General features: G+C 39.6%; 2 protein-coding genes and 1 non-coding gene across 3 annotated transcripts in view; 1 reads left to right on the top strand and 2 right to left on the bottom strand.

Moving 5' to 3' along the window:
• SHC4 (SHC adaptor protein 4) overlaps positions 1 to 22,846 on the bottom strand; it is a 129,186-nt gene that overhangs the window by 39,967 nt on the left and 66,373 nt on the right. Inside the window, exons 3-6 of the mRNA XM_034993613.1 lie at positions 21,667 to 21,730; positions 18,166 to 18,285; positions 7,586 to 7,639; positions 3,489 to 3,540 (exon numbers count right to left, since the gene is read on the bottom strand). Coding sequence (XP_034849504.1) covers positions 3,489 to 3,540; positions 7,586 to 7,639; positions 18,166 to 18,285; positions 21,667 to 21,730 — 290 coding nt within the window. The remainder of the gene's footprint in view (positions 1 to 3,488; positions 3,541 to 7,585; positions 7,640 to 18,165; positions 18,286 to 21,666; positions 21,731 to 22,846) is intronic.
• On the top strand, positions 11,802 to 13,571 carry EID1 (EP300 interacting inhibitor of differentiation 1). Its single transcript, XM_034993614.1, has one exon. The coding sequence runs from the start codon at positions 11,899 to 11,901 to the stop codon at positions 12,472 to 12,474; it is 576 nt and encodes a 191-aa protein (XP_034849505.1). The 5' UTR covers positions 11,802 to 11,898; the 3' UTR covers positions 12,475 to 13,571.
• Positions 19,734 to 19,839, bottom strand: LOC118003825. Its single transcript, XR_004677440.1, has one exon. It is a non-coding gene; the product is annotated as a U6 spliceosomal RNA (small nuclear RNA).

Consider the following 22,846-nt stretch of genomic DNA (forward strand, 5'->3'; position numbering starts at 1 on the left):
TGTATATAATATCTCATTAAGTCCTCAGGAACATCTGATTTCTATTTCTTCAACAACCTTCATATCTAAAGTATTGCCAAGTTCCATTAGTTCACAGATGTGTCCAAATGGTTCCTTCCTCCCCCAGTGTAATGTAAACAGTACCACTCTTGCCTGGGACTAATGGGATGTCCTCTAAATTGGACTCTACAATTCCAGACTGTTTTCTGCCCTCTGGCATCACTTTCACAGATACAAATGCCAGAAAAGTTATCATTTTGCAATTTCAATAAAATGGCAGAAGCCAGAATAATTGCTATAAAGCTCAAAATCTTCAATGGCTCCCAGTGACCTTTTGGCCAGCATTCAAAGCCCTCTACACTCTGTTTCTGGCCTCGCTTTTCAGCCATGACTCCCCTACTTTTATTCCTTCCTTTCTCTGCAACCCCACCTTTACACACACACTCACACACCCAAACCCATAGCCCTGAGCTCTCATGAGAGGGCTCTTTTACCTGGGCCTGGATTCATTTCTCCCACAAGTCCTGACTGAGCCCCTGCTGTGTCCCACACGCTGTTGTCCAGGCCCCCCTCCTTCTCCATGCACCTCCAACACACCATGTTTTTCTCTCCCACTAAATGAGGGGTCCAAGCTGGCCAGGAATTGTTTTTCCGCCACAATGATTAGCTCAGCCCCTTTTATATTAGTATGTAATTCATAATTATGTGTGGGCTTGAAAGCCGTGTTGGCACCTCTGGGCACAAATTAAAGTCCAGGGGCTCCGGTGAGGAGAAGGGATTTGACTCTGGAGCGGTGTGCAAGCAGGGGCTATGATGACAAGGGAGTGGCTTCTCACAGAAGTTTCTACGACCAAGATAAATAAGAAAGGGAAGGAGGAGACCGGAAAAGGAGCAATAAGGAGGAGGAGATGACAACTTTTTAACCCCCCCCAAAAAAATTACCCTGTTTCTTTTTTTTAAGATGTATTTATTTTAGAGGGAGTGCACAGGGGGAGGGACAGAAGCAGAGGGAGAGAGTGAAACCTCAAGCCGACTCCCCACTGAGCGTGGAGCCAGCCAAGGGGCTTGATCTCACACCCCTGAGATCATGACCTGAGCCTAAACCAAGAGTTGCACCCAGAAAATTACCCTATGCTTCTAAATCACCTATTTTCTAGGTAGACCCATTCCCCTAGAGAAGCAAGCAAGCAACTAGCATCAGTCTGTGAATGCCTCACCACCATTCAGGGAAGAGCAATGACAGGCCTGAGCTATTCAGTGACTGACTGATGGCAAAGTTACTCAACATCTAGACTTCCTGATCTATTTGTTCTTCCTTTCACCCTGTCCTTTCAGGTTAAGAGAAAAGGCTTTTTGTTCAGAGCCCTTCCCTAAAAGAGCATGCAGTGATTCTTTCGGGAAACTCAGGCTTAATTAAAAAAGGCTGCTCTTTTCTGGTATCTTCTGTTGTGTTCCATTCCTACACCCCCATTCCCCTTCACTAGTTTCAGTCTCTCCTACTCATCTTTGATGGTTATCCATTCTTCATTATATGGTTTACAGTGAGTCAGTTTCAATGGAGTATTGCTTAATTCTTGTCACCTGTTTCTGCTTTTCCATTTCATCGAGCCATGTTCTTTTGGCAAGCATTTGCTAAGCATCTACTACGTGCCAGGTCCTGTGTTAGCAGCTGGTCCTCATCATTTCCTTTTCGACTATCATAATAGCTTCCAAACAGATCTCCTTGCCTTAAGTTTCTCTCTGAATCCATCCTATTCCCAAATAAATCTTCCTGAAGCTCTGCTTTGTAAACAGCATTTTCCACCCAGTTACTTGAAGATTCAGTCCCTACTTATCAGTTCTATCCTATCTGCCCTCTAGATGTCTTTTAGACATTTTTTCCTCCATACACAATCTGCATTCTAGTAAATATGTTCTATTTATTTACCCCCAGCATGCTATGTACACTTTCACCTCTTTGTTTTATAACTCTGAATTTCCAAATTCTACTTCACGTGTACTTAATAAATGTGTTGGAGCAAACTCTATCCTTTGGGTGGCACAAGATGCTGCCCTAATAGGTTCAAGTTGAGGAGAAGAAGCAACCTAAGACTCATCCTTAAGAGGAGTTGAATGTTCCAGAATCAGGGATGAGAAGCAACACTAACCATGTCTGTCTAAAGAGGTCCAATGACTTAAGAAATTTCAGGCCCTTATCCCAAAGTTCCACCGGGAGATGAGTTTACTTAGGCGAACTTGCTAAATCCTGGGATGAGAAATCCAATCAACTTAACTCTTCCATTCACTCAACAAATATAGTTATTTTTGTTGCAACACCTATGTGTCTGGCTTTTTGATGAGTGCTTTGGAAACAGCAGTAAATGAGGTAGATAGGTTCCTGCCCTCATGGAGCTTTCCGTAGGAAGGACAGACATGAAACACATCAACAAATAAGTAAATAAAATAACAAAAATGTGGGGCGCCTGGGTGGCTCAGTTGGTTAAGCTACTGCCTTCGGCTCAGGTCATGATCCTGGAGTCCCAGGATCAAGTCCCGCATCGGGCTCCCTGTTCGGCAGGGAGTCTGCTTGGTCCTCTGACCCTCCCCCTTCTCATGTGTTCTCTCTCTCAAATAAATAAAAATCTAAAAAAAAAATAATATTTAAAATAACAAAAATGTGGGCTAAGTGTTAATAAGAAGAGAAATAAAGTATTATGATGCAGCAGGGTGGGTTATGCTACTAGAGATAGGAAGTGCTATCAGTCAAAGAAGATCTCTCTGAAGAAGAGACATTTAAGCTGAGATTCAAAAATGAGAAGAAGCCAAACACTCAGTGACATGCCAGACTCTTCGAATAACAAATGCACAGGCTCAACACACATACACTCATGTGCATGTGTGTGCACGCACACGCGCACACACACACACACACACACTTGCTGAGACCAATAATCTCACTGGCTTAGGTCTCCTGTGTAATTCATTCATTCATTCATTGGGGGTGTGGCAGCCAGTCCCTTCTATCATAACCAAAACAGCTTTTCTTTTGATTATACAAATAGATAATAAGCCTTTGGGTATAAGGATCCCTCAAGTGACTGGCACTTAAATCCCAACTATATATTTTTTCCTACTTTGTTCTGCTAGCAGGGCTATTTATTTCCAACTCAAATTCACATAATATTTCTAGAACCCAATATAGCACTCTAGTGATCCTCACCACTCTGTATATTGAAAAGAACTGCTTGTTACTTTTTAAAGGTGCTATATACCAGCGCTTAAGAAAATCTAGAAGTTGCGGGGCGCCTGGGTGGCTCAGTTGGTTAAGCAACTGCCTTGGGCTCAGGTCATGATCCTGGAGTCCCGGGATCGAGTCCCGCATCGGGCTCGACAGGGAGTCTGCTTCTCCCTCTAACCCTCCCCCCGTCATGTACTCTCTCTCTCTCATTCTCGCTCTCTCAAATAAATAAATCTTTAAAAAAAAAAAATCTAGAAGTTGCTTTCCATACCTCGTTGATTAACTGGATCTTTAGCTACATAGGCGACATAGTCTGTAGTATCCTATAAAAAAGGGAAAATGATTGCATTTAAAATGAATGGATTATACTGTTGAAAGATAAGAGTACATTTAGGACATGACACTGAGGTAAGGACTTACATACAAATGTTTCTACTTAAAGAGAAAAGAAAAGCATCCTAGGAGGGAATATAAATACACACTGTGTAGTTCAGCCACTGTGGAGTCCACATCCTCTGCCCCTTGGAGAGAGAAGTTGAAAATTAAAAATTTAGAGGCAGATTTAGTGATACTTATTTACTGAGAATAAAAAAGAATCTACATAGGGAATATGTTAGGACATACATTCTTAAAAAATGGTTAGGGACTGTGACTGTCTCCTGTGTTGAAAGGTGAAATACCAGGGGTTATGCCACCACAAAGGAGTCATGAACTAGGAGGTGGTGCCATGATTTCCCAGTTGTCCAAAGAGACACCATCTATGTCAGAAAATAAGTCAATTACAGAGACACATTGGGCTTTGTGGTTGTTAGCTTGCTTGTGTGCAGTGTGAGTTAACTTAAAAAATAACAAAGCAAAAATACAAAGCATTTATTTGATCAATATCTAGAAAGGAAAAATCATTTTTGAAAAAGAGAACCCATGAAAAATCTAAGGAGTTCAAAAAGATGTGTGGCTGACTTTGTAAAAACAAACAAAAAGCCACTTGGTAATTCTGACTTTTACTGAAACAGTAAACTGATGAGTGATAAGATTTTAATAATTAAAGATGCTTTTTGTTATCTCAGTTCTCAGGGAAAAAAATATACACACAATGCCATTTGCAGATTAGAAGTATGACTCTCCAGAGGGAAGATGCAATCAACTGGCAGGAAATAAAAGCCCGGGTATAATACCCTCAAGGACAATCACTTAATAACCCACAGCGAAACACACAGGAAGCAGATTTCAGGGTCAGCATAACTTGTCTTCAGTTATTTTAAAAAATAACAAACACCTAAATAAACTTATCTTATGCTAACAGATAAAAGGTTTGAAATATCTTGTAAATAAATAAGGTCACATCTATGAGCTTTATTTTATATGAATTTAGAAGCAAAGCCACAAGTGCTGGGGGCTTCGCTGTTATTTATAAAGTCGAAGAGATGGGAGGACGCCAGCAACACTGTCTGGTGCATTAGATGGTGGGAAAGAGGTTGTGGGACCTCGTCCTCCAAACAGTCTCCAGCGGTCTTAGAGTTCTAAAATTCTGTAACTGTAAATTTCTGGGAGAATCTAAAGAATGTTAAAAGCAAGGCACAAATGATGGAAAAAAAATGTAAGAACATATATTTGTGACATACTTGGAATGCATTTTTGAAAAGGAGAAAGTATACAGAGATACAGAAGCATTACCAAGAACTGTCGTCAGGGCTGACAGGAGGAAGACAAGTAAATGTCTTCGAGAAGAGAGTAAAGGTAAGGGTGAGCAAAGGTCAAGAGGTAAGGAAGAACAGCCAATATTTCTTAAACTTGGGAGGAAATCTGGTTGAAAGAAAGGTACTACATTGGGCCATGGAGACTTTTAGCATCTCGCATCCAGGTGGCTGTAAAGTTCTAAATGATCTCAGGGAGTGTCCTAAACAAAGCTATGGCCATGTGCTAGCAACAGGAGTGATCGCTCTCTCCCATCACGTGGTGCCAGGCACAGCACCAGCAGCTCACGTGCATCACTTCCCTTCCTCCTTACTAGGCTGTGAGGCAAGGGTGCTCATTCCCCATTTTATAGATGAGGACCCCCCCCCGAAGCCAGGAGAGGTTAAGTAAGTCAAGTCTCCCTGACTCCAAAACCTGGCACTTCACCCAGAGGACCCTGAATGCCAATGCTTGAGGTCACTCCAGTTTTCTGTTTTAAATTTGAATAGCAGGCTTTTTGCCCCAGTTGCAGAAAGAACAGGGGTCCCACTCAAATTTCCCCACAGCACTACAAATTCTTTACCATTTGTTTTTGGTAAGGGCAGTGCTTTGGTGGTTTGAAAGTATTAAAAAAAACTAAAGGCATGTGAAGATGATCTACAAAGAATTAGCATTCGGGAGAACTGTGACAGACATCATGCGGCCTGGCCTAGGGTAAACAATGATTTGCATACCAATGCTAAAATGACAGCAACCCTTGAAAGTTCAAAGGGAAATTTAGGGCAAACACCTATAATTATTTTTAACCCTTAGCTTATAGAACTCATTACATAACTAAAGGCAAGTATTTGAGTTCCTTTATGGATGACTGAGCTATAACGTTAGGAAGAGAAGAGACAATGCTGGCCTTTTCAGGCTGGATTCAGTCAACCCTCTCCGCTTTGTTACCACGGTGAGGTCAGATTACAAAGCTGGCTGGATGGGAGTTCAGGTTCAGTACTGGGTCCAAGCTGCCACTGCTATGTGCTTGGCACCCTGCATGCCCCCTGTTTGCTAATGAATCCACAATCGGCCATCTGTGGAATCTCTTGGGGAAGAGGTAGAGCTCTTAAAATTTGGCTTACATATTAATTAAATGGTAGGACCACGGAACTAATCTATTCATTTGAAAATAACTATACCCAAAATTAAAGATGAGAAAAGAGAGAAGCCTAAAGGGAAAATTGTCCATTAATAAAAGAAAAAAAAAACACCCCAATGATTTGAAGTCCTATAAATAGGACTTTTCTTCCATATGCTTCAAATAAGTTCTGAAGACAGGAGATTTAGGTTTGACATGCTTGAACATTTTGAGTCACTGGTAGCCAATGTGGACACAAGTAATTACTGAAATTTTTAAACAGTAGGGTAATTTAAGTAGCATTTAACTATATATTTCACACACGAAAAAGTTACACCAACAACCAAGTGAAGAAAGTCGCTTATTTTAGATGCCAGTAAGGGAAGCGATGATTACAACAGAGTAACTTCAGAACTTCATTTCCTTTTAGGATAGACAATAATTTTTCCTTTTAAATATTTAACATAGAGGTCAAAACTTTGCAGTGACATCACCTGCCAGATTTAGTTTTTACTACTGTTCCATACCTCTCTTAGATTTCTGAATTATATGTCTTATCATTTATGACCCTCCATTTGATTCCTCAATTGGAAGTGAGAAACTAAATGTGGTGGATAGAAAAAAAAAACAATAAGTATTGTACTGGATTTTATTCCCCCATTTCTGAAGGATACAATCTTTAATATTAAATGCTCAACAGAAAAGAAGGTAATACATTGTCAGGAAGAACAAGGTCTCCATTTGCTCCCCGTATGTTTTCTTGACCTTACTGATGTTCAATCCTTACGAAAATCAAACTCAGTCCTCTTCTAGCTTCTATATCTTTGCAGGGAGAAGAAAAATGTCCCAGTATCATGGAGCAGCAAAATCCTCCTTCTACCCCCTCAGTTTAAACAGATCTGTTTCTTGGTGAGTCCCAGGCTTCCTAACTTCAATGCTTCCCTCCTTCGGCTCTGGTTCAGAAGTATGGAGTAGGGAGTCAGGGAATGACCCTTCACTCTGTAAAGTAGGCTTGGAGAGCGACCACTTGCTCAGTCTCCCACAATTCATGGGGAACGAGGACCCTGTGGCCTCTAGGGAGGAAGGAACTGCAGTTCTCTCCTGCTAGCTAAGCTTTCCCCCTCCACAAGCTTCTGCAAACCTGGTTGCTCATTTTAGATGAGACTTTGTGGCCCTGGCTGACAGCCGGAATGGTAACTAGGCTTCCCCTCATATGCCAAATCCATTGCTTAAAAGGATCTGCCTGGAACTCTGTGTTGTTAAGAATGTTGAGGGGTGACTGGCAACACATGTATGACATATTTGTTTTTCATGACTTAGATGTTACTTACAAGAAGAATCTCAGATGATAACTCCATGACTCACAACACAATGGAATATTATTAGCTCATCCACTAATCCAAACATTTTAAAAATCAGTAACAGAAAATATTTTGTCAAAGCCAAATCTTTGATTGTACATAGCTACTCACAAATTGTAATAAAACACTGGAAAAGTTATGTGGTGGCTAACATGCTTTACATGGAAGTTCTTTTAACTCTTATAAAAAGAGCTTTCATGAGTCCATACTTACAGGATCCCCTCCAGAGGCAAATGAAATAGACTGCATATGATGATTTGCAATAATCTGTAAAACATAAACAGATTAAACATGGATGATGCTACAAATTAATTATGCCTAGTTACATACAATCTAACAGTAACGGACATACAGTTGTATGTTTTGTTTTTGCCTGCTCAGCATCCCTTTGGAAACTACTCCGTCCCCATTCTGTAATAATCTCATGAGGTTCAAGTAGGTATGACATGCCCGTATCACTGCCCCTCTCCTTATAGCTGGACATGGGATCCAGGCCTAGCCCATCAGAATGGACTTTACCCTCTGGATAAAGCAAAGCCAATCAATATCATGGAGAGGAACTGAAATGGATAATAGGAAAGAATGCACCTCTCTCTGCCATTAAGGGCCTTAGTTTAAGTCCAAAGCTTCTGGGAACCATCTTTTGCTGCCATGTGGGAAAAGCCTGATGGAAGAATGAAGCTTTCCCTCTGGACAATATCAGAGCTGAGAGTTAAAAAAAATCTGGTGGTAATATTTAGTCCATCACTTCAACCAATACATTTCCCCCTTTATCTTTTTATGAGTTTTTCTATTTTAGTTATTAATTTTTATATAAGTTAGTTTGAATTGGGTTTTAGTCATTCACCACCAAAAGCATACTAAGGCCCTAACATTAAGATTTTCAATATGAAGTAGACTATCCCAGTGAACTGCATTAGTTAGCCAAGAAGACGATCTCTTTCACTTGAGAGTTTAGGCTTGCTTGTTTGGAAACCACAGTGTAATGACCAATTTACAGAGAAGTATTTGTCATACTGCTTTGAAGGTTCTTTGAAATACCAACTGTGCATCAATTGGCTAATCTCATCGTCAGAATTGTTTAACCTAATCTATACACAATTCTGCTTACATAAGATGGTCAAGCAATTCTACTCTTAGCTGTATTCCAATGGATTGTGTGAATACTGCACCAAAGATCTTCTCAAGAAAGATAATTACAGTCCTGTTTGTAATAGCCCCAAACTGGAAACAATCCCAATGATGATCACTGTGATATTCAAACAATGGACTACTATGTAGCAAAGAACATATTTCTTGGGCAAAAGAAGCTAGACACAAAGAATATACACTGCATGGTTTAATTTCTATAAAGTTCAGAAAAAAACAGGAAAAAATATTTTATTCTGTTTCAAATCAGGATGATGGTGATAGTGGGGCAAAGGAAGAGAAAGCAAATGGTTTTCTGGGATCCTGCAAATGGTGTTTCTCGATCTGGGTAGTGGTTACACAAATACGTCCATTTTGTAATAATCAAGCTGCACACTTACAACTTGTGCACTTTTCTATATTTGTGATTTCTATATTTATATTTCAGTTAAAAGTGATTACTAAAAACACGGGGCGCCTGGGTGGCTCAGTCGTTAAGCGTCTGCCTTCGGCTCAGGCCATGATCCCAGGATCCTGGGATCGAGCCCTGCATCGGGCTCCCTGCTCTGCAGGAAGCCTGCTTCTCCCTCTCCCACTCCCCCTGCTTGTGTTCCCTCTCTCACTGTGTCTCTTTCTGTAAAATGAATAAACAAAATCTTTAAAAAAAAGAAAAGTGATTACTAAAAACAAATCAATATATAAAGATCAACTGTCATTCCTACATACCAGCAATAGCTAATCAGATATTGTATTGCGGTAAGGGGTATATTTTACAAGAGTACCTAAGTATAAAACTAGTATGAATCATGTAAGGCTTTTTAGAAAACTTTATCGAAGGGTATAAATAAGACACAAACAAGTAGAAAGATATATATCGCTTCTATGGATAAGAAGACAATATTGTAAAGATGTCGATTCTCCCCCAAATTAATCTGTAAATTCCACGCAACTCCAGTAAAAATTACATCTATGTCATTCGGATAACATTTCAAGCTACTTCTAAAATTCACATGGAAGAACAAATGTGCAAAGAGCTAAGGCAATTTTTTAAAGAACAAAGAGAGATTTTCCTTATCAGCAAGACATACTATAAAACGGCAGAAATTCATTTGAATACAAAGTCTAAAAACAAACTCACATATTCATTGTCTTTTAGTCTATGACAAATGTGGCACCAAACAGCCAACAAAAGGACAGTGATTAAATTAGTGGAGTTGGCTGAGTTAGCTGGATACATGTAAAAAATATATAAACAAATCCTGTCCTCATAGTATTTATATAAATGTTTTATCCAGGGGCACCTGGGTGGCTCAGCCGTTAAGCATCTGCCTTTGGCTCAGGTCATGATCCCGGGGTCTGGGATCGAGCCCTGCATTGGGCTCCCTGCTCTGCGGGAAGCCTGCTTCTCCCTCTGCCACTCCCCCTGCCTGTGTTCCCTCTCTCGCTGTGTCTCTCTCTTCAAATAAATAAATAAAATCTTTAAAAAAATAAAAAATAAAAAAAAATAAATGTTTTATCCATAAAAGATCTATTCAAATATTAGAAGACAAATAAAAAGTTATGCTTGTGATCTGTGAAGTAGGAAAATCCATCGTAATAGAAAGAAAAAGAAGGAAAAAACCCTTCAATTTGATTACAGGAAAACTCATTTTAAAACTTTTGTATAAAAAAAAGACCCGTGAAACGAGACAAATAACAACAGACAGGGAGCATATATTTGCAACATGTAAAACAAAGCATTCATATAGTTTATAAGAAATTCCTACAAATCAATAACAAAAAGAAATAAACCAAAAATAAGACCAGTTAATTTTCTTAAGTAACACAAATTTCAATAAACATATTGAAAAATACTCAATCTCCAAGAAATCAAGGCTATGGAAAATAAAACAAGATATCATTAAATTGATAAAATTGCTCAACCAAACCATGTGTGGCAAGGATATTCTCAAACACTGCTGAGGAGAGCAATCTTGGAGAGCAGTTTGATACTGTGTGTTAAAACTAAAGCATGCAGGGGCGCCTGGGTGGCTCAGTCCTTAAGCGTCTGCCTTCGGCTCAGGTCAGGATCCCAGGGTCCTGGGATCGAGCCCCGCATCGGGCTCCCTGCTCCGCGGGAAGCCTGCTTCTCCCTCTCCCACTCCCCCTGCTTGTGTTCCCTCTCTCCCTGTGTCTCTCTCTGTCAAAACGAATCTTAAAAAAAAAACCCTAAAGTATGCATACCCTACAATTATGCCTTTCCACTCGTAGGTTATTTGTTCTAGAGAAACATTGGTGCATATGGATGTGATTTAACCATAGTTTATAATATCGAAAAATCGTAAATTATTTGTGCATAATTAGGTCAACTATAGTATAGCTATACAAATGAAATGCTAGGAAAAAAAGACTCATCTGTGTATACTAACAAAGCTAAATCTTCAAGACATTGCTGAGGGGCTTTTTGTTTTGTAATTGAAGTTATGTAAGGCATGCAAAAACAAAAACAAAAAACCCACACACCAAGTAAGATTTTTCCACGAGGACGTAAAGATGCATATAAATGCAAAGGAAAAAGATTTAAAGAATGCACACCAAATTGATGACAATGGGAAGTTACCTCCTACGAAAATAAATGGAACCAAGTACTTCTTCAGCATATGTTTTTTTTAAGATTTTATTTATTTATTTGAGAGCGAGTGCACGAGAGGGGGTAGGGTCAGAGGGAGAAGCAGACTCCCCAATGAGCAGGGAGCCCGATGCGGGACTCGATCCCGGGACTCCGGGATCACGACCTGAGCCGAAGGCAGTCGCTTAACCAACTGAGCCACGCAGGCGCCCAGCATATGTGTTTTTAAGGAGATAGATAATATGTTTGTGAATTTAACTTTTTTTTTTTAATGGGGAAAACAGAAGAAGAGCTGAATGGATCAGCTCTCAGTATTTTGATCGGTGGCTGGGAACGCTGTGTGATTTGGCCGTGTGGATTTAGATCCTAATCGTACAAATGAAAGGGGGTTAACACCTTGGAGCAGAAGCGATTTTGCCTGGGGTGGGAGGAAGAGGAGCTGGAGAGAGCAGAGGGGTAAGGGGCAGGGGGAGGAGGATTAAACGTTGTATTTTCACGTTTATGGCATCGCAAGCAGCGGAACGGTTAAGAAAGGGGAGATTAAGTAACGCTCGCACAGGCCGAGCGTCTAGCTGCGGAGTTTGAACGGATCGAAAGCGGGACCACCATCCCCCGCGGAGCAGTGAGCAGCCCCCGCCCGAGGGGCACGCCAAGCGCGAGGCGGTGTCTGGGGGTCGCGCAAACGCACAGGGTCACGCAAGCGCACGGCGTTTGCGCACGCGCAGAACGGCTCGTCCGCGTAGCTCCGATTTTGCAAAAACGCCTTGCGGGAGGTTGAGCTGCGTGTACAATGTCGGAAATGAACGAGCTGTCCGAGCTGTACGAAGAGAGCAATGACCTGCAGATGGATGTGATGCCTGGCGAGGGTGACCTTCCGCAGATGGAGGTAGGCAGCGGGAGCCGGGAGCCATCCCCGAACCCCCCCCGCAACGGGGCCCCGCCGCAGCTCGAGGAGGAAGGCCCAATGGAGGAGGAGGCGGCCCAGCCAATGGCGGAGCCGCAGGGGGAGCGAGGCCTTGCTAACCGGCCCAGCCCTGGGGAGCAGCCCGGCCAGCTCGCGGGCCCTGACTTCGAGAGCGAGGACGAGGGCGAGGAATTTGATGACTGGGAGGACGACTATGATTATCCGGAAGAGGAGCAGCTGAGTGGTGCAGGCTACAGAGTGTCAGCGGCCCTTGAAGAAGCCAACAAGATGTTTCTGAGAACATCCAGAGCTAGGGAAGCAGCCCTGGATGGTGGGTTTCAAATGCATTATGAGAAGACCCCGTTTGATCAGTTGGCTTTTATCGAAGAGCTTTTTTCACTTATGGTTGTCAATCGCCTGACCGAAGAACTCGGCTGTGATGAGATTATTGATAGAGAGTAATTGCGTGCTGTTAAAAGAGGAGGAAACTACTTGAGGAGAGACCCAGCATTCCCACTGCCTTTGGGGTTCATTCCAGATCCAGATCGTACCGTGCCAATGAAAAACTTGATCCTCAAAAAAAAAATTGTGTGTGTGTGTGTTGTTGTTTTGCAGAATAGAATAGGGCAGTGACTGCACAGTTACGAAGAAGAATTGTTAAGGAAGAAGAAAACACATCTTAGGACTGTGGAAATCGGTTTTCAAGAATGTTCCTGAAACACCTGCGGCTTTGACTTTGTTATTGATCCAGATTATTTTCCTTGCATTGGAGAAAATACCTTTCACATTTCACTGTAAGGGATGGTTTTGCAAGAATAAGTTACGACCAAGACAAACTACCAGTACAAGACCCCGGTGATATTAATTACATGAGAAAATGTAACTAATACATCCAATTTAGGACTCAATATGTCTGAATCATTTGGACTGAAAGCCTGCCTACTGAGAGAACTCTGAAGATTCCACTTTGTGGTCTGTCCAAGCCAGTGATGAAAGGCTAAATTTTTCGTGTAAAATAAATTGGGTATGAAGCAAACCCAAAAAGAAATACGTATCATGTGTGCTGTATCTCAGAATGTGTTTTCAAGAGCATCTGAAACTTTGTACATGTATCTTGATCATTTATAAAGATACTATGATCTGTAATTCAAGAAAATTCGTTGTCTTACCATTTTTAAAACTCAAAAATTAAGACGTCCATAATAAAATTTCAAATTTAGACATTAAAATGTATGTGAAAGAACAAAACAAACTATTTCTAATACTCTTACATAATAGAGAAATTGTTTTACTCGCTTTCTGTTTTTCATTTAACTTCACAGGTGAAAGACTTTGGTTGAACTTCATAGCATAACTGTTTTAGTGAACATGTCAAGTAAAAGGAAAGCCCTACATCTAAAAAAAGACTGAACAATTATGCCCTCAACCTTTAAAAGTTTTAAACCTGCCCAGAAATCCACCTCAGTATCTGAAGTTTCCCTCTTTGTCTCCTCCTCTAATTAAGCTTGTTATTGGTTATGCACCAGCATTCAAGATAATAAAATCTCTTGTTCTGTGTATTTTGTTTGTTTGGCCAATAGTATTGTTCACATACTTTAAACACTACTTTTTATTGTATTGTGCTGTTTTATTTTATTATTATTATTTTTTAAAGATTTTATTTATTTGAGAGAGAGAATGAGACAGAAAGAGCATGAGAGGGGGGAGGGTCCGAGGGAGAAGCAGACCCCCTGCTGAGCAGGGAGCCCGATGCGGGACTCGATCCCAGGACTCCAGGATCATGACCTGAGCCGAAGGCAGTCGCTTAACCAACTGAGCCACCCAGGCGCCCCTATTTTATTATTGAAACCACTTTATGATTTAAATAACCACTATAAGGGAAAGTGCTCCAGCTTCAAATAACTGATTTATAAATTAACTTGGGGATATTAAACTTGGCAAATTCCTATAAAAGAATTTGCCAGGTGAGAAAAGCTGTCCTATTAGCATGTTGCTGTGGTTATTAAGGTTCTGAAATTGTATAATTGCCCAGTAAAACAGTGTATCAGTAGGTGTGATCAATAAAAAGGTACCATCTGCTCATTATGGCAGTAAAGGACACATCCAATACAACATCACAACTCAACCTTATTTATGTTACAGTGATCTTGTCTTTTAGTTTAAGGAGGGGGGTTCTTTTCTGTAACGTAGAGGACTGATGAGGGTGATAATTATTTAAATACTAGCTTGGTAAGTTAGAGGATAGATAGGGAAATAATAGGAGGTGAGATGTTAGCACTTAACCTCTCCCATGCCTCACTTTCATTGCATTTTCAAACAGCTCTTCATTGCAGCTAGGTGAGTCTGCATAGATAATTGTATGATGTGAATTAACTGAATTTGGGGTTGGGTGTAGGACGCCAAGGCACAGGTAACTAACCAGTTGCATGTACCTCCAGATAAACATGTCAGGAAATAGAAAAAAAAAACTGGTCTTCAAACCAGGAAGTGTGATTAGGTTCCTCTCTGGGACTGAGTAGGGAGCAAGAGGAGAAGAAAAGAAAATGACTCCTTGTTGGGTTGGAAGGCTCACGTTGGGGAGAAAGATCTGGACTCCACAATGCACCCCTCCTGATGGTTGGTTCATTGGTCTTGGGAAAATAGATAGTAAACAGAGATTACTGAAATTAATGCTTGTTTGTATTTACTGAAGATAGAAAATGGTAGCATTTTAACACCCCTTTTAAAAGCATAAAATCACTTGTTTTAAAGGTTAAAGTTAACACGTATTGGAACCAGCCTACCTGGTTCAAATCTGGGTTAATGGGAACTAAAGAAAGGAGTTCTAGAGAGATTCTGGTCCTTATTTTGTGAACAGGGGCGAGGGTGGAGATATGGAATGGGGAGAGGGAACTTTAAAAACCTTGTGAGTATGTAGGGTGATGGGGGTGTAGTTTTCTGGATCTATGCATATAATAAATTTTTGCTTAGATTGTCCTACATTGGCTGCCCTAAGGACACAGATCTATTTTGTTTGTCTCATGCTTCAAATTTTAATTCTTTAATTAAAGACCAACATCTCATAACCCAGAGAGTGCAGCAAAACTCCCAGATTTCCATCTTTTTTTTTTTCCCCCAAAAGTTGAAGATCTGGCAGCCCTTGACCTATGGTCATGTGGGAAAAAGCATCCAATATCCCTTTACGTAGAGAAGGTATTGCACTGCCATGTTTCCCAGTGTTGTCTCCCCAACATGGAGGCCAGGTGGCACTCACCATGTATCATTATGCTTGCACCATTGTTTTCCTTGTCCCTGGACAGTAAGCACTACCTGCCTGGTCTCTCTTCATGGAGACTAAAGGATGTCTCCATTTTCTGCCTATTTTACCTTCTTTATCTCTATTACCCTTTTTAGTATCATTTCACTAGCTGTTAGAGTTGGTGGTAGGATTGTAGATATGAGTAAAGAATAGTGGGAGTGGGAGCTCTTGAGCCTGACATTTTTGCTTAAGTCCCTAACATATTAAAGTATGTAAAGCAAGTCTGTTGCTTGAATTTCTAAAATATACAAAAATCCCTAAAACTTGCTTTTCCAAAATGTATTTTCCATCCCAAAATATGGTAAGTTTTAAAAATTGCAAGCATGACATGTTTAATATAATTTTATTTTCTGCCTCTGAGACATTTTCTGGGAGTGAATGCTTATAATCCTGAAGTTGTTCTCAGTGGCTGAAGATGAATGTGAACTGCGTGACCCATAAATACTCTGTCATCTATGAATGTATCTACAAACTTGAACCTGTTTATGTTTTCAGTCCAAAGTATATCTTAGAAGTTGGGGGGCAGGGAAGGGAGGCATTACTATTTCTTTGTATTTATCTTAGAACTTCAAAGGGTAGCTTTCTTTAAGGAGAACTTAATTAGTAAATCATTCTCTCATGTACAACTATAAGGTCGCTTCTCTGCTGCCTTCCTCCCTTGAACATTTTACTTGCCCTTTTGATGGGATTTATAAAGCTTCTTGAGTGAAGCAGATGCAGTTGCACATCGTTTTTATGCTACTCCCACCCCCACCCCCGCCGCATCACCACCACTACCAAACCATTTCCCATAGGCCTGCAGAATGGTTCAAAATTATTTTTAAAAATCAGCACCTGGGTGTGAGGTCAATGAGATCCTAACTTTGGTCCTCACTCCACCAGTGGGCTGAACACATAACCATGCCACCAGTGCAGAAAAGATGTCTCACTTCCAGAGGCACTCATTGCTATAACTACTGGTAGTGGAAGCCACCCATGCCACTGTCCCTACTTCTGTTCTGCCAGAAGGATGAAGGGCATGTGACAATACCCCCTCTAATTGCAGTAGCTCAGAAAAATTGTAGTAGAAGAGAAAGCAATGAGAATAAACTATGCCCCTACCACACATACCACAACCCTATTCTTCCTAAATTCCCCATTCCTTCCAGTCACCCCATAGAAAGAACATTTTTTTAAATGCTAGTTATATTCTGCGCATAAGGCCGTCACCATGATGGCTGTAGATTTGCTTACTCTTCCTCCCCTACAAAATTCTGAGATAATGCAAGTGCTTCTATACTCAATGAGATCTCACAGCTCAAGGCAATAAGCACCCTTGGTACCATACACATGGGTGAAAACTAAAAATAAATTTTACATTTACAAACGTCTTATGGGCAAAGCATCTGAAAGACTGATTGTTTTCCCTTCCACATAGATCTGTTGCATCTTCCAAGCACAGCCTCAAATGTTCTGCTGTCGTCATACCAATGGTATCCCCTCTCTTGGATAACCAATCAGGACCCAGCTAGACAGGAATTTATTTTCAACTATTTCATATTAAGCATTTTCCCCTATGGAGTTTTATACTACTGTGAAGCAATATATTTTACTCTGCTTTTGAACTTAGAAAACAAAGCAGCCCTCAAAACTGCAAGTGAATTTTTTTGGCAAAAACACTGGAGTAAAAAATGTATATAACTGTATTTATATGTTACTGAAAATTTTATAATTTTATGTTTTAAAATATGCTTTCCCTGTTAAGCACTGAGTTTATGAAAATGTCTCAAGGAAATAGGAAAAATGTTTGAGTAAATAATAGTAATAGGTACTGCACTGCGCCAAGTGATTTACATTGATGATCTTACTTAATCCTCTAAATAACCCAATGCTACATACTATTGCTAAATCCATCCTTTCAGAAACTCTGTGAATAGGTACTATAATGTCATTTCACTAATGGGAAAATTGAGTGATAGAGTAACTTGTTTGTTAGTGGCAGAGCCAGGATTTCAACCTACATGTGACCTCTAAGCTCCATGGTGTTTTATCACAGCCAACTACACATTCAACCTTCCATGAGTCCTTGATCAACAGTACTCCATAGAGTAAAACCTTAAATGTTAAGAACCTCGAATCACAACATATTAGACCAAGAAGAATTAAACTCTAACACACATAAATAACCTGATATATGGAATTTAGCTTAAAAAATAAGAAAGCAAGTCAAACAGTGCCCTAGTTGAAGGTACACATTTAGTCCAGTGCCTGTTTATCTTCTATATTTGCTTCAGTGACGCTGTTCTTTGAGAAATAAGGTTCACAATGAGAACTCAGGCATACCATGGTATCATAAATCATCAAAGAAAAAAAAAACTGTGTTATGTAATAACATTTTACACAGCATTTCAACCTTAAAAGTTGGAAGAAAATGTTTTATGCTTAAATTTCAGTCTGCTAGACTATTCACCCTAACATCACCCTTCTTCTCTGTCCTTCATTTGTACCATCCATCCAACACACAGTCTGTTAGTTCTGAAAATGGAATTGCTTTCTCTTTGGGGAGCACTGGTGGAAAGTAATAAACAACCGACTCAAGAATTTGATTTGCCAAATGGTTTTTACAATGTTATTTGCACCTTAGTCCCTATTACAAAGCCAATTAGGTAGAGGCAAGTATGCAAGCAGTTAAACGCCAGTGACGGGTTAATGATACTGTTGTTCTAATTATTGTTATGCATAAATCCTTGGCAGATTTTTTTCCCTTGTGCCTTATTAAATTTAAGGCACACTCTGAAACTTTACTTTCTTTATTATGTCCAGACTTTTCTAGAAAAATACATATGTTAAACTATAAATGACATTCATGATCTTACCTGTTGGTTGTCAATATTCATCAATGTGAGGCTGCATGTTGAGATGGTCAGTTTAATATTCATCCCCGAAAACTGAAGATTACTTTTGCCAAGTACTGTAGATAGGAACTTAACTGGAGGCTTTAAAAATAGCAAAACAACACTCTAAGTTAAGGATTTTGTTACAGAATAATATTAGTCTTTTTAAGTGTTAAAAATGGGTCAAAACACATGTTCTTCCTCTCTATTTTACTTTACACAAAACAAATGAGATGGAATCCCTCTTTTTTTTAATGAAAAGTTTTAAAAAATGGAATGCAGCAAATTTTTTTAGTAAGTAGTGAAATCTGAGCCCTCAGAACTTTTCTGGTACATTCCCTTCTCCCCAAGTGTTGGGAGTAGGGGTCTGCTTTATATAAAAGTAATTCCTATGAGAGTTTGGGCTAGCTGAACTCTCCAGGCCCTTTGAATACCAGAAGTCTAAAAAAAGAAAGAATTGCTGTCTAGGTTTTTTTGTGATCATTAAAAAAAGTATGAAAAACACACATACCAAATATATGGGACACAGTGAAAGTGGCGCTAAGGGAGGAATTTATAACTATAAACATACATTAAAAAAGAAGAAAGCTCTCAAATCAAGAACCTAGCTTTACAACTTAAGGAATTCAAAAGAAAGAACAAATTAAACCCAAAGCTAGTAGAAGGAAGGAAATAATAAAAATTAGAGCAGAGATCAGTGACACAGAGACTAGAAAAACAATAGACAAAATCAATGAAACCAAAAGTAAGTTCTTCAGAAAAGATCAACAAAATTGGCCAAGCTTTAGCTAGATGGACTAAGAAAAAAAGAAATAAGATTCAAATCACTAAAATCAGGAACAAAAGTGGGGTAGGATGTAACTAGCAATTCAACAGAAACAAAAAGGATTATAAGAGAGTGCTATGAACAATTGCACATTACCAAACTGGATTACCTAGATAAAATAGACAAATTCTTAGAAACATTAAACCTACCAAGACTTAATCATGAAGAAATAGAAAATCTAGATACAACTGTAACTAGTGAAAAACAAAAGCAGAAACAGCAACAACACTAGAAAATAACCAGTGTTGGAAAGGACGTGGAGAAATAGAAATCCTGTGCACAATTGGTAGGAATGTACAATAGTAAACTGCTATGGAAAAGAGTATAGCAGTTCCCAGTTCCCCAAAAAATCAAAACCAATATTGCCATGTGATCCAGCAATTCTACCCCTTGTTATATACCCCAAAGAACTGAAGGCAGGGACTTGAATAGATAGTTGTATATCCATATTTATAGCAGCATTATTCACAACAGCTAAAACATGGAAACAACCCAAGTATCCATCAGCAGATGAATGGATAAGCAAAATGTGTTACATACATACAATGGAATATTATTCAGCCTTAAAAAGGGAGGAATGTCTTTTTTTTTTATTTAAATTCAATTTAATTAACATATACTGTATTATGAGTTTCAGAGGTAGAATTTAGTGACTTACCAGTTCTGTACCACACTCAGTGCTCATTACTTCAAGTGCCCTCTTTAACGCTCACCACCCAGCTACAAAAGTATGGAACGCTTCACAAATTTGCATGTTATCCCTGCCCAGGGGCCATGCTAATCTTCTCTGTATCATCCCAATTTAGTACATGTGCTGCTGAAATGAGCACGGGAGGAAATTCTGACACATGCTAAGCACGGATGCATCTTGAGGACATTATATGAAGTGAAATAATCCAGTCACAAAAAGACAAATACTGTATGATTCCACTCAGATGAGGTACTTAGAGTAGTCAAATTCATAGAGACAGAAAGTAGAATGGTGGTTGTCAGGGCTGGAGAAATGGGGGACTGGGAAGTCATTGTTTAATGTGTATAGAGTTTCAGTTTTACAAGATGAAGGGTTATGGGGATGGATAGGGGCAATGGTTGCTCAATGATGTGAATGTACATAGTATCACTGAGCTGTACACTTAAAAATGATTAAAATGGTTAAAATTTTATGTTATGAATATTTTACCACAATTTTTTAAATTGGGAGGAAAAAGAGTATAAAGATAATATAGTGCATAAAGGGTCCCTGGCATGTATTAAGTATGCAATCAATGCTAGCTATCAAAGGAAATTAACTCAATATATTTTTCTTTCCATGTGTACTTTCTGGAAAGATGATAACCTCATTTGTTTTGTTTTATTTTGTTTTGGGGTGTGGACTCCCTATTTTTGAAAAGAGAAAGTCTTAAATGAGTGAGCCTGTTTGTTAGGACCATCCAGTAAAAGCATCCTATTTGCAGAGGTTATGAGAGGCAGGAGGAGGCCAGAGGCTACTTTGGGGCCATGGGTTTTGTCAAAGAAACTAGTAAATAGGGAATTCTAATAGAATTCAAAGGCCACTTATCAGTGTTTTTCCATGCCTTGTGGCTCATCTGAGTCACTCTGGGTGACACTGGGTTCAGCCCTATGCAAAATAATGAAGACTAATAAAGAATGAGGCAGGGTGGTATGGAAATAAAGCACAAAGCTGGAAATCTGAAGACCTGGTTTCTATAGCTGGCACTCACCATCATCAGAGTGACTCAAGGCAAATCTTCTCTGAACCAGTCTAGTAGCTGACAAAATGGGAGGGCTGGACTGGAAGATCTCTAAAAAGTCCTTCTCTCTTAAACAATCTACAATTCCATGATTTACATAGTTATCTTAAAACCCTTTGCACCTCCCCTTTGCACATTCCAAAACAACTAAATGTTCTAGGGTTGACAACTAAATAACAATAATACTAACCACCATTGCCATTGAAAGCCTAATATATGACAGACACTGTGGACACCATTTCATTTAATTCTACACAACTCTATAAAGTATGTGCTCTTTTCTCCCATTTTACAGTTGGGGAAACCAATGATCCAAAAGGTGAAAGGACTTGTCCAAGATCACACAGCAGGTGGCAGAATCAGGATTTAAATCCAAGTCTATGTAACATCAAATCTTATGCTTTCTTTCAGCATGAAAATTTCCTTCTACTCATGTGTTATTATCTCACCCCTACCAGCACCCACCTTTCCATTTGAAATGGGCCAAGGAGTCTAAAAATTCTAAATGTTAAAATGCAGAATAGATACATTATAAAATACTGAAATTGGAAGGTACCACTCTGGTCATCTGGTTTAACTTTACTTTACAGGAACAAGCATGGGGTCTCAGAGAGAGGAGAGACCAGGCCCAAAGGTAAGTAAACACCCAGGACTGGAACCCAGATTTTTTTACTTGAACGCCAGGTGCTCTCTCCATTCCATCCCTCAAGACATCACCATTTCAGAGAGTGTCAGGCAAGTCAGAAAAATGTGAGAGACAAGACCAACTTTCAGTGCATCTCTGATATCACAGCAACTTGTAAAGGCCATTCTGCACTTTAGCTCCTATGGTAGAATCAACTATTTTGATATTCTCTTTCCCCTAGTTAGAGAAACAGAGAACAAAAAAACCATACCAGTATTTACCTTTCGCTTTTTAATGGCTCCATTTGCCCCAGAGACAGCTTCACACAGACGACTTATTGCTTCCCTACAGAACAGAAACCGTATAAAGACTTAGCATACTAACATGCAGTAAATGTTCAATAAACGTTAACAAGTATTATGAACAAAATGTGCACACACATAATGGTAAGTCTGACATAAATGACCTCCCCCTATCCCCATGGGATAAAGCATTGCACTTAGTGCCTCTGCCGTTCAAACCCCCCCCAAAACCCAGCAACACCCTAATGTGAAAAAAAAATCACTTTACAATAAGGAGTCCTACTATTCACCTTTTTGATCTCTTTTTTTCCTTGGATTTTTAGGTTTGGTGTTTGGCAATGTTGATTTGTAACCAAAAAGGAGGGGTAGAACTTTGGTGTCTGGGAACACTTCGGTTTTACTTTTAGCAAAATCCTCTCTGTGGTGTTATGAATAAAAAGCTTCCTATTATCTCAGCACCAAAGATGATGAAATACAAAAGAATCTGACCCCAGAGGAAGTTTAAAAGGACTGGGAGAGAATTGAACTTCAAGGTGGTCTCAAATGGAGCCTTATTGACCGAGATACTGCTACAAGCCATTGAGCTTTCACGTAATTTCAGAGTAGAAATGAAAATCAATAACAAATTTCCTCCTTTGCATATATATATATATATATATATATATATATATACCTTACCCTGTATCATACTTCCTGAGAGAAAGGTACCACTAAAATACGAAGTTGTTCCTTAATGGAAGTGGTGAGCAGAGCGGCGCCCTCCTTTCCAGAAATGCAGTTATAACTAAGAGCTTTTGTCTCTGGAACTCAGCATTCACAACGGGCGGAGGTTTCACTCGGTGTAATCTGAGCCACAACCTTGTGGCTTTCAACCCATATATTAAACTTTGCACAAAGCACATCTCTAAGCTCTTACCTGGATTCACTGGACATCATTGCTTAAATTAGCAAACCGAATTAGTTCACACACATAGGCGCACGTGCAACATTGTATTACAATTTTTATACATACTTCATGAAAATATTTTCTTTGAGATATTTTTGATTCCTAAAGGAGGGGAGGAACACTCAGAGGAATGCAGACCCACTAAAGAAATCTATTTCCCTCTCTATCTACAGAGAGAGATATATAACACAGACACAGACAGAGATATATAGA

This window comes from Mirounga leonina, unplaced genomic scaffold (assembly GCF_011800145.1).
Source record: "Mirounga leonina isolate KUSES-001 unplaced genomic scaffold, KU_Mleo_1.0 Mir_91, whole genome shotgun sequence".
Taxonomy (NCBI): Eukaryota; Metazoa; Chordata; class Mammalia; order Carnivora; family Phocidae; genus Mirounga; species Mirounga leonina.

Bases quoted from the DNA above. Each gene is read 5' to 3' on its own strand.
- EID1 (XM_034993614.1), top strand. From the start codon at position 11,899: ATGTCGGAAATGAACGAGCTGTCCGAGCTGTACGAAGAGAGCAATGAC.